Source organism: Danio rerio, chromosome 3, assembly GCF_049306965.1.
Source record: "Danio rerio strain Tuebingen ecotype United States chromosome 3, GRCz12tu, whole genome shotgun sequence".
Classification (NCBI taxonomy): Eukaryota; Metazoa; Chordata; class Actinopteri; order Cypriniformes; family Danionidae; genus Danio; species Danio rerio.
Genome location: NC_133178.1, coordinates 16,127,283 through 16,140,193, shown reverse-complemented (window position 1 = coordinate 16,140,193; position 12,911 = coordinate 16,127,283). Strand labels below are relative to the sequence as shown.

General features: G+C 36.7%; 1 protein-coding gene across 4 annotated transcripts in view; it reads right to left on the bottom strand.

Moving 5' to 3' along the window:
- Positions 1-12,911, bottom strand: part of LOC141381166 (inactive phospholipase C-like protein 2) — a 191,622-nt gene that overhangs the window by 70,917 nt on the left and 107,794 nt on the right. For all 4 annotated transcript variants that reach the window (XM_073944255.1, XM_073944254.1, XM_073944253.1 and 1 more), the window contains one exon: positions 7,604-10,093. In XM_073944255.1, coding sequence (XP_073800356.1) covers positions 7,604-10,042 — 2,439 coding nt within the window. In that variant the 5' untranslated portion in view covers positions 10,043-10,093. The remainder of the gene's footprint in view (positions 1-7,603; positions 10,094-12,911) is intronic.

The following is a 12,911-nucleotide window of genomic DNA, read 5'->3' as shown; positions in this document are numbered from 1 at the left end:
CCATCTCTAGTATCCATCCATCCATCCATCCATCTATCCATCCATCCATCCATCCACAATATCTATCCATCCATCCATGCATCCATCCATCCATAGTATCTATCTGTCTATCCATCCATACATTTATCTACAGTATCCATCCATTCATCCATAGTATCCATCCATCTATCCATCCACAGTATATATCTGTCTATCCATACATCCATCTACAGTATCCATCCAGCCATCCATTTGTTTATCGATCTATCTGTCTATCCATCCATCCGTTTATCTACAGTATTTATCTGTCCATCCATCCATCTCTAGTATCCATCCATCCATCCATAGTATCCAGCCGTTTATCTATAGTCTTTATCTGTCTATCCATCCCTCCATCCCTCCATCCATCCATCCATCCATCCATCCATCCACAGTATCTATCCATCCATCCATCCATAGTATTCTTCCACAGTATCTATCTACAGTATCTACATTTTCTATCCATCCATCCATCTATACATACAGTAAGTTCTGCAAAATAAATTAATACAGGTTTGAAACGGTGAGTGCATGAGGTGAAATAATGTTCATTTTGCATAAACAGTATTTTATTTATTAAAAAAAAAATGTTAAATTTGTTGATTTTTCTTCTGCTTAGCTTATTATCAGAGGTCTCCACAACAGAACAAACAGCCAACTACTCCGGCATATGTTTTACGCAGCAGATGCCCTTCCATTTTAAAATGTATTTAAAACACATTTAATTAATTAATTTTTATTATTTGATTAATATGAAATTTCCTTGAACTAAAACTGCCCGCAGGTGGAAAATTGAGTCAGATATTTACTGTATTCATTCAAACAACTGATTCATTTAGAAAATCCAAAAGCATTTTGGCCCTGCAAATATAGGCTTATTGCTATTATTTTTGTTAGCAAAACAGAAAATGAAGTAAAAAAAAAAAAAAAAAAAAAAAAATATATATATATATATGTATATATATATATATATATATATATATATATATATATATATATATATATATATATATATATATATATATATATATATATATATATTAGATTAGATTAGATTCAACTTTATTGTCATTACACATGTACAAGTACAATGCAACGAAATGCAGTTTAGGTCTAACCAGCAGTGCAATAGCAGCAAGTGCAGGATACAGGAATAAGTTATAAAGTGCAGTTATAGAAAACTATGGTGATATTTACAGATGGATGTACTATGAACATTATATACAGGTTCAATAAGCTATGAGCAGATTTACAATATATGAATATATGTACAGGTTGCTATTAATAATCAGTAGTGTGCAGATAAATAAACATGATTACAAGTGTATATGTTACAATATATGAATATATGTACAGGGATAGATAAACATGATTACAATGTATATGTAACAATATATGAATATATGTACAGGTTGCTATTAATAATCAGTAGTATGCAGATAAATAAGCATGATTTCAAGTGTATATGTATAGTGGGTGTGTACATAATTACTAATGTCCATATGCAGTGGTTATGTAAAGTTCAATAAGTAAACAGTTCAATGTGGTACAGTGAATGTGCAAATTTTTAAATGTGCAAATGTTAAACAGTGCAGTTATTGCGAGGAGTTTAAGTTAGAGGAGAGTGTGGGGTGTATTGGGGGGCAAAAGAGTCAGTGGGGGGCAAAAGAGTCAGTGAGGGGCAGAGTTCAGGAGGGAGACAGCTCTGGGGAAAAAGCTGTTCCTCAGTCTGCTGGTTTTTGTCCGGGGGAGCCTGAAGCGCCTGCCGGAGGGCAGGACAGAAAACAGTCTGTGAGCGGGGTGAAAGGTGTCCTTCAGAATACTGCGTGCTCGGCGCAAACAGTGTTTCTTCTGGATGTCCTCTATGGCTGGCAGTGTGGTCCCTGTGATGCATTGGGCAGTTTTCACCACCCGCTGCAGTGCCTTACGCTCAGCAACAGAGCAGCTTCCATACCAGACTGTGACACAGTTTGTCAGGATGCTCTCTATTGTGCAGCGGTAGAAGTTCACCAAGACGGCTGATGAAAGCTGGTTCTTCTTCAGTTGCCTTAAGAAGAATAGGCGCTGGTGAGCCTTCTTGATCAGGCTGGAGGTGTTGGTGGTCCAGGAAAGGTCCTTTGAGATGTGGGTCCCCAGGAACTTAAAGGATGAGACAGGCTCAACGGCCATCCCATTGATGTGGATGGGATCATGTGAGCCTGTTCGTCCCTTTCTGAAGTCCACAATGAGCTCCTTGGTCTTTTTGGTGTTAAGGAGCAGATTATTGTCGGTGCACCAAGTGGCCAGATGCTGTATCTCCTCCCTGTAGGCCACTCATCATTGTTTTTTCTGATTAGACCAATCACTGTGGTGTCATCTGCAAATTTGATGATGGTGTTGGATCTATTAACAGGCCTACAGTCAACGGTAAAAAGGGAGTAGAGGAAGGGGCTCAGCACACAGCCCTGTGGTACACCAGTGTTGAGTGTGACGGTGGTGGAGCAGATGTGGCCTGATCTAACATTCTAAGGTCTGTTAGTCAGAAAGTCCATAAGTCCATAAATGATTTTTATATAATACAACAGTTTATGAACTGTATTTACCAACCTAATTTTGGGAAATGTAACTGATGTATGAATTTATAACAAAATGTGTACAATTAAATTCATTCATATGAACTGGGCACTATAAATTATCATTATTATAAAATTTTAGATTACTTTTTTGTTTATCTACTCTAACCAAGCTATTAAAAAAAAAAAAAAAACATGTAAGGTAATACAAAAAACTAAACATTACCTTTAATCTACAACCTTGGAAGACTATACCAAACGTATGTTGCATATGCAATGTTTACATTACAATACAAACAGTGTCCTTTAACATATGTGGCACTGATTTTAATTTAGAATGTATTTAAATATGATATTACTGTCAAAATGCAACACATTTTTGGTGGGAGGTTTTGTCTAAATCAGGGGGGAAAAAAAGAATTTTAAAGATATAAATCACTGAAAATGTTTTGTGCAATGATTAATTATCAAAAATATAGTCCATAAAGGCCAACTATTAAGAAAAATATCTTAGTGATTATATAAATTAAACCTATAGAACTGTAGTCAATAAATAAACGTCTTAATAAAACCTTTGGGAAATTTAAAATATATTCCAGAACTGTATTAAATAAATATAAATACAATAAAATGAATAAAAAAATGAATTTTAAAGATAAAAATCACTGAATATGTTTTGTGCAATGATTAATGATCCACAATTTAGTCCATAAAGAAGTAGTAAAGAAATACACCTTAGGGATTATATAAATTAAACCTGTAGAACTGTAGTCAATGAATAAAAGTCATAATAAATGATAAATTACCTATGGACAATTTTAAATATATTCCAGAACTGTATTAACTTAACATAAATAACTTAAAATAAATACTAAAATTACATTTAACTGTTGCAAGTGAGTACAGGCATCACAAAATTTTAAAGTGCAATGCAAAAAAAGGAATAATTTTAATTCAAAAACATCTAATAAGGACTTCATTGTACAGTGTTAGGATAAATTAAAAGTGCTTTTAATGATTGACTTAATGATTGAGCAGAGCACTAGATGAAGGAAAGAATAATCTAGATTCAAAAATAAAACATGCACAGAGAATTAAACATCCAATATTGGCTGCAGCTTAAACAGCAGAGGAGGGTGCTAACAGTGCCAAGGTCATGGGTTTAGTACCTTGGAAATGCATGAACATGATATTTTGGACACCATAAATGCACTGCAAGTTGCTTCAAATAAAAGCATCTGCCAAATGGATAAATGTAAGCTTTGATTACATAAAATAAAGGACTATTATTTTATGTAAAGACATATTTTAGCTGTATGAACATAATAATAATAATATTAATAAATAAAATAATTAATAAAATAAATAATAATAATAATAATAATAAATAAAATAATTAATAAAATAAATAATAATAATAATAATAATAAATACAAATTTAAAATAGTAATAAATAAACAAACAACAATAAAAAATAACCAAATACATAAATACAAAATTATAATAAATACATATATAAATAATAATAATTAATAAACTTAGCAATAATAATAATTAAATATAAAAATAATAAATAACTAAATAAACAAATAACAAAATATTAAATAATAATATTATTTTAAATAAATAAACAAACAACAATAAAAAATAACCAAATACATAAATAGAAAATTATAATAAATACATATATAAATAATAATAATTAATAAAATTAGCAATAATAATAATTAAATATAAAAATAATAAATAACTAAATAAACAAATAACAAAATATTAAATAATAATATTATTTTAAATAAATAAATAAACATACAATAAACAAATAATAATAATAATAATTTTAAATAATAAACAAATAATAATAATAATAATAATAATATTTTGAATTAACAAATAAATAATAATAATAATAATAATACAAATTTAAAATAGCTATTAAATAAACTAACAACAATGCTAAAAAATAACCAAATACATAAATAAAAAAATAATAAATACATAGATAAATAGTTATAATTAATAAACTTAATAATAATAATAATAATAACTAAATATACAAATAATAAATAACTAAATAAACAGATAACAAAATATAATAAAAAATAATAATATTATTTTAAATAAATAAATAAATAAATAATAAACAAATAATAATAATAATAACAATAATAATAATAATAATAATAATAATAATAATAATAATAATAATATTTTAAATTAACAAATAATAATAATAATAATAATAATATCATGCAAAAAAAAAACATTGATTTGTGAAATAGAAACAGAAGAAAAGGCGTTCTGGTAAATGAAATAACGCAGTTACATACATACACACTCTAATTTAAAGACAGGGCAGAGATCCAAAGCAGGAGGACAGCTCGAGCTGGCCATATGTTTTCTGTCTCTAATCATCTAATGGGATGTCCTTTGAGGTTTTAGTCTTCTTAAATTAGGACCATGTGCGAGAGGGCAACATTGTGTCTGCTGAGCAAGTCTTTTGAAATCAATATTTTTTGCAGCTTGCGCCCAATCTTTTCTGACACAAACTGAAATGATGCATCGCCTTCATAACAATGCAATTTTACCCCTCTACCAGTATTCGGTGACAAAACATCATTAACATTCGAAACAACTGTAATCAGCGAGTGAAAGCATCATTTGTGGAAAATCTGAAAACATCTTCAGAATCTAGTTTTAAGCACATTATACTAATGAGCTCACAATAAAAGCCTCCAAATCTTTCTTGTGTCACTCTCTCTCGCTTTCTATCCCTGACAACACAGGCAATTCTGAGTGAATGTTTCCGATACTGTGTTTTCATAAGCCTTGTTACCTCCCTTGAACTGCCTTTAGGGCCAAGGCAGCTTTCAAGACTAAATGTGGCAGCAGATGTCAGTCAACAGGAAGAATTTTCGTTTTCTTTTTCTAGTGCAAGACCTTCACATAACATTGAGTCATTTTGCTCCAAAAATCTTGTGATTTAACAAAACATTTTAATGTCGGTTTGTTTAAAAGCAAATAGAAAATCTGCAATCTGCGTAGTCACTACTATATTAATATGACTGAGCATATTTTCATGACATTGTGTATGTAATGTAATGTAATGTGTATTTACACAGTGCATTTACTGTGGTGGGTCTTTCTACACCACCACTAGTGTGCAGCATCCACTTGGATGCGATGGCTGCACAGGACAATGGTGCCAGGGTGCTCCCCTCACACCAGCTATAGGTGGAGTGGAGAGATTGATAAAGGCAATTTGGTGTATGGGTATGAGTAGAAGGCCATAGGTAAGGGTAGATGGAGGGAACTTAGCCAGGACATCAGGGTTACACCTCTGCTCTTTAGGAGAAGTTTGTTCGTTCGTTCGTTCATTTGTTCGTTCGTTTGTTCGTTCGTTCGTTCGTTCATTCATTCATTCATTCGTTTGTTCGTTCATTTATTCATTCATTCATTTTCACCCGTTTTTCCGGGGCCGGGTCGAGGCGACAGCAGTCTTAGGAGAAAACCCCAGACTTTCCTCTCCCCAGACACTTCCTCCAGCTCCTCCGGGGGGATCCCAAAGCGTTCCCAGGCCAGCAGAGAGACATAGTCCCTAAAGCATGTCCTGGGTCTTTCCCGAGGCCTTCTCATGGTGGGACATGCCTGGAACACCTCCCTAGGTAGGCATGCAGGAGGCATCCGAAACAGATGCCCGAGCCACCTCAGCTGACTTTTCTTGATGTGGAGGAGCAATGACTCTACTCTGAGGTCCTCCCGGGTGACAGAGCTCCTCACCCTATTTATAAGGGTGCGCCCTGCCACCCTGCAAAGGAAATTATTTTGGCCGCTTGTATCCAAAGCTCATGACCATAGGTGAGAGTAGGAACGTAGATGACTATGAGAAGTGTCATGGGATTTTTAATGAACACAGAGAGTCAGGATCTTGGTTTAACGTCTCATCCGAAAGATGAAGCTCAATGACAGGATAGTTTCACCTTCACTTTACTGGGGCATGAGGACTCGCACAGATCACAGGTTAAGTGCTCCTTGCTGGCCTTGCTAACACCACTTTAGCAATTTAGTTTTCCCATATGGTCTCCCATACATGTACTGACCAGGCTCAGCACTGCTTAGCTTCAGTGAGCTTATGTAACAATTTCTTGCATCAATACGAAAATCATTTATACTCGCTATATGTATCCTCAATGTTAATGCAGCAATTTCTTGAAGACTTAAGTATCGATGACAAAATTGTACATATGAAGTACGTATGGAGTAATACTGCTCTCATCTTTTAGTCAAAAGCATTTTGTTTTTATGTACTTGTAAGACATTCCATCACATCCAAACACAAACATTTTGGACTAATTCTCAGCAAAATCCTGTGCAGCTCTGTTGTGCGTGATAGACACACTTCCATGATCAACCTGGTAACACACAATTTTCCAGGAGAAGTACCCCTAATAGGATTTCAAACCTTAGTTACGTAACCAAGAGCCAAGCCAATTTTTTTTTTCTTCCAAAACGGATTATGAACCATAAGTAAGATTTTTGGAAAAGGATAACTCTGTGTTATGTCTAAATAATTTTTCAAAATCTAAACGTCAAAATGTCAACAAACTATTCAAAAGATTAAATAGATTTTGATGTCAATTGACAACTTTGATGACAAAACAGCATCAAATTGACATCTAGTGTAAAAAAAAAAACACTAAAATATCCTGTAATATATTTTGTGTGTGTTTTTAACTCCTTTATTTGGAATTTAAGATTTCAGATTAATAAAGCTTCTTATTATATTTTATATCTTATTTTATAATACTTTTTGTGTCATTATGGTGGTGATCAGAAGGGCATCAATCCAATGTGTGGATGTTAAATAGACGTCAATGTCAACTTGATGATGTTTTGACACTAAGGTTCCCACTGGAATGCTTAAACATGATAGTCCTTTAACTCTTAACAGTGTAAAATAATTTCTGAATGCATGAAATAGCATTACACCACCCCTTTAAACACACCAACCCTAAAAAGACCAAAGTTCATACCTGTACATTTTCCCGTAGGTCTGTTGCTTCTCGTAGTGGCTGGGTGGACGCCCTGAAGAGCTCATCTACCACTTTGATCCCTGTGGTCTTTGTAGAGGTGTATTCCCTTGCTTTTCTGCCCTTTCTCACAGAGAGACCCCTCTTATGGGCCTTGCCCCCACCTCGTCGGTTTGTAATAGCAACGTGAACGAACAGCGTGGTGTTGGGCAAAAACTCCCCTGTAAGTGACTGCAGTGGTACATGCCGGTAACCGGGAAGCAGGCACTCAAAAGGAATCGTGTACTGGCCAATAAATTCATCGCCAATGTAGTCATCATCAAGGACAACAAACCGCAAAACAGCTAGCTCAGGGAGGTTGATCTGGAACTCAAAGCTTTCATCAAATATTGGATTGTCACCATTCTGCGAGACAGTTTTTGTGCGTTGTTCTGCGCAGTCTGCAGGGATTCCATGGATCTCCACATAGATGTATGGCTCTACCACATCTCCTTTAGCAGCAGAGCCTCGAGGCTTTGGTAGGTTTTGACCGCTGATCACCTTAATGTGAAGGAGCTGTGCTGAGACTCCAGGAAGCGAGTCACGAGCATTGGCACTGAAATAGGACACCTCTTCACGCATTATAGCAGGACGCAGGACATAGCCACAGTTGCCATTTTGCCTAAACCAGCCAAGGTTCAAATCCATCATCAAACCTGGAGTTTGGTAATTCATAGCCACAATTTGGCAACCACACTTCCAGAAGTCCTGTGGATTCATGTTGCTAGCATCAATGCGCATGGGTGTAGGGTACACCCGTGACAGAAACCGCTTATTGTAAGAGACAAAGTCCTCTGGAAACTCATTGGCAAAGCGGTTGGCATCAACCTCATTAAAGGAGCAAATCTCCCAATGCTTCTGTTCGCGTTTTGACATCTCAAAGTCACGGAACTGAACGGACTTGCAAAGGGTGACTAGGTCAGAAAGTTCCTTGCAGAGTCGTAATCGTTTGCAGCCAATCCCGTTAAGGTGATCCTTATCATCTACACCCATCATTCTCCTGGACATCTCAAAACCTTCTTCTTCATCTGTGACCTCTCCTTCAGAGTCTTGTGAATCTGTTGGCAAGCGCTTCCCTTTAATGAGTACCTTTCCCTTGAGTTTATCAGGGGAGGGCAAATAGTGGTCCTCCAGATTGGGAGACTCGATGTGCAGTTTGTCTCCAAGAATCTTCTTCAGATGTTGAGCCATGACTCTCTGCTGGGGAACACTACAATGTGTGACAAGACAGAGGATTAGTGGATACTCTGAACTCTCAAAGGCATACTGGTTAATGACATCAAGAATTTTACAAAAGGCCAGCTGGGATGCAACAGAGCTTCCAACATAGACCACAGGCTCACAGTCAGGACCATCCCAGACTACAACCTCTAGGCTTCGACAACCCATTCGCAGTGCTCGAACATAGCTGCTGAGGTCAGAAGAGCCCCAGTAGTGATCTTCTAAAAGTGAGGCATTGTGAGAAGAATTGATGTAGTAGTGTGAAAGGGGCTGCGTCATGTCCTGACAAACATGCTTGTGCTGCGGGTCAAAAATGTGGCACTCGGATGACAGGAGGTAGTGTGTGAAGCCATCTATGGACAAGTAGCCATTATTACGTCCTTCAGCAGAGGGTTCGTACTTATGCACAATCTCCCGACACATTTCCTCTGTGACACCCTCCACTCCCTGCTCCACCTCCACAAAGATCATCAAGTCTTTAGAGTCCAGGTATTCTTTGTTGCTGGAAAACTGCACCAGCAGGAAAAAGATCTCGGAGCGTGTGCACAGTTCACAGTATGCCTCTACAAATGTGTCTAAATCAATGCCTTCACCATAGCAGTCCTTGGCCTTTTGTAGCTCTTTGAACTTCAGTTCGATGCGAGACTCTCTCATGCCAGGATTGAGACCCTTTATGATTTGGGTGGCCCGGAATAGGTCAATGTGTCCTTGCCTTTCTGGATCAGCTAGATCAAACACGGACCCAATCCATGACGTTCGTACACTAGGTTGACTAGGTTCTGCTACACCCACCATATGCCTCCCATATGAGACCAGGTACCGCAGTCCCATCACCCAGGTGCTAACCACATCTGCAGTGCTTGCAACCAGATCAAGGGATTCATAGTTGTCACCATATATAATCGAGAATGCACACTCCTCTGGGAACTGATCCGAGAGTCCGTTGCTGCGTAGGACAGGTGTTTTCTTTCCCAATCGAACTTCTTTGATGCTCTTGATTTCAAGCTTGGCCTTCTCAGAGTCTTTTTTTGATGGTTCCCAGCGGAGCCAGCGCATGTCAGGATCCAACAGGAAGTAACGATTGTACATGCGAGAATTAGAACGAACTTTCTTCATCTCACAGCCTTCCATCATGAAGGCCATACAGGCAGCTGTGCTGTTCATCTTGCGATCACTTGGCATGGAGCTGAATGAGACGGTCTTCTTCCTTGACTGTCTCTGTTTTGAACCATCCTAAAGAGAGAGCATAAAGAAGGCTGGTTAGTGTAGTGGACATACACATTACAAAATCAACCCATACATCAAAGTCACTTTCAAAGAAAGCCTCTTCAGGCAACTATTTTGGGTATACAAGATTTAAGTCCTATCTAGATGTATGTGAAAATCCTGAAATTAATAAACTACTTGAAAAGTTAATATGTAAAAACTTCACATGAACTGTCAGATTTTTTATTCCAACATCCAAGCAGTGACTATTTATAGTGAACCAGTTAATATGCACATGCAGAACTCCACATTTTAAAACACTCTTTCAGATTGAGCTTCTAGTGACTACTGCAGTGATGCGAAGACCTTATTTATAACAAGGGTGCTCAATCCTGCCCCTGAAGATGTACCTTTCTGTACAGTTCAGCTCCAACCCTGATTAAAACATACCTGAACCAATTAATTAGGACCTGAACAGCACTTGATAATTACAGAGACGTGTGTTTTTATATGGGTTGCAACTGAATTCTGAAGGCAGGTAGATCCCCAGGAACAAGGTTGGTCACCAGTAACTTATAAGATGGAACTTAGGTCCAATCCCAATTCTATTTTTGTACCCCTACCCCTTCCCAGACATACACAGAGTGTAGAGGGGAAGGGCTTAAAAATTGACCCTTAAGAAATGGGACAGCACTACAGCACCTGGACATGTCATCATTTGTCACCGCAATCTCTTGCTTCATATGAGATCGACAATCACGACTGCTGTAGTTATTCCAGTGTCTTTCTTTTTTTTGGTATTTATCTTCAGGAAATCACTGAAGGCAACGATATCATGTTTCATAACGATATAATATGACAATAAGATCGTAACTGTATTGTGCATTTACATCGTGGCCATATTCATCTATGTAAACACAACATTACCATTACACAAGACACTGTAAAAAGGTCATTCCCAGGAACTAGACTTTTCTGACAGGGTATTCAAGTGTCATCGACTGACAGAATGTTGCTGGTGTATTCTAGGAAATATTCTTAACACTTGGTTTTAAGTGTGGTTCTGAAAAATCTCAGTTTCAAGGGGTATCTAGCCCTTCCCCTTAGCCCTACGCCTTCAAGCTAAAGAAAATTGGGAAACCCTGTTTCTTCTATTCAAAGCAACATGAACGGACCAACTTGCACTTCTGTAGTCTTTCCTCACATATTATGCTTTCCCATGGAGTTTGTAAAACCTATGGAACAGGTGTTTTACATTTTCAAAAACTGTATCAACATATGGTAAAGTGATGTCAAAAGAACTAGTATTTTGCTACTAGTTGCTGACCAAGGCTTGGTAAAATAATTGGTAGGAAAAAAATGGAAATTAAAAGTATTAATTTAGAACTGATTAACTGCAAAAGATTGAGATTTCCTAAGACCCCACCATGCAGTACCCTTCAACACTGCATGTGTAACAAACACCAGCTAGGGCGAGCTCAGCTGTGCATGTAAACCTCAGTCCCTTGATCTCAAGGGGTGCACTGACAACAGATGCTAGATGCTGAGGTCTTTGACATTCTTGTTAATGCGCCTGATCAAATACCTGCTGGTTAGATCCCGCTTGGAGCGGGTCAATGTAGGAGGGGTTACCCATCCATTAAACTACTGCATAGAGCAAGGCAATCACACATGTTGACTTTTCCAGGAAAGATACAGACAGATAACGACATGTAGACAGTACTAATCCCTAAAGGGGAAGTCAGGTGTAAATCTGTGACAACCAGCTATAATATGATCAATTTACCAATATATTTACTTTAAGGCAAACAGAGTAAATGTTGCTAGTGAATGCACTCACACACATCAGGAAAGCTTAAGTAAATACCTAAAGCTATGAAAAAAAAGGAAACTAATATAAAATCCCATCTTGAACCTCAGCTACAGGAAATCTAAAGCATCTATTTTACAACACCTCAATGCAATCTATCACACAACAATCAATATAAAGCAGAAAGGATAGAGCAGCCAATGGCAGATAAGCCACTTGGATCAAGCTTTTAACATATAACCTCTGATAACGACCAAGGAGGGCTCTGTTTTAAGAAAACAGCTACACCTACACAAGGTGTAAGTCATCCTTTAAGTAAAGACAGATCGCAGTGATATTCCTTAAAGATATAAAGTTGGTCCCTTCGGCTTTAATAAAAGCTATAAAGTTTCTTTGCAGATGTTAAAATCAAACACTACTAATCTCAAACCAGCGAAAGCAGCATGCGTACACAGAAGATCAGACATATGAATACATTCACTGCCAGAGAAAACATCCAAATAGATCTGATTACTCCATCTAAATATGAACTCCTGCTCTGGAGCCTTTCCAAGTCAAAGCGCACGCAGAGACAAATACCAGGGGAGCCTTCAGCCGGATCAAAACCGTATCAAGCACATATCGCATCAACACACCTTCTGATGAAGAGGCTTGCTATGACAGCTGAGCTTTATGTATGCAAGACACACATAACAAAAGCATACGCACTACCAAATACACAATAAAGTGAAAGTCTTGTGGAATTTAGTATACGTTTGCTACTAGTTTAGAATGAAGCATCTAAAGGTCTAAAGCAGGGGTTAGGAATCTTTTTTTTTTTAAAGTAAAAAGCCATTTCTGAATATTTTTTTTTTTTTTTGGCAAATGCATTATTTTCTAAAGAGCCATTATATTATATTATTATTATTATGTGTGTGTGTGTGTGTGTTTGTATATGTATATGTATAAATATACATACATACAGTTGAAGTCAGAATTATTAGCACCCCCTTTGCATTTTTTTCTTTTGTAATATGTAATATTTCCCAAATGATG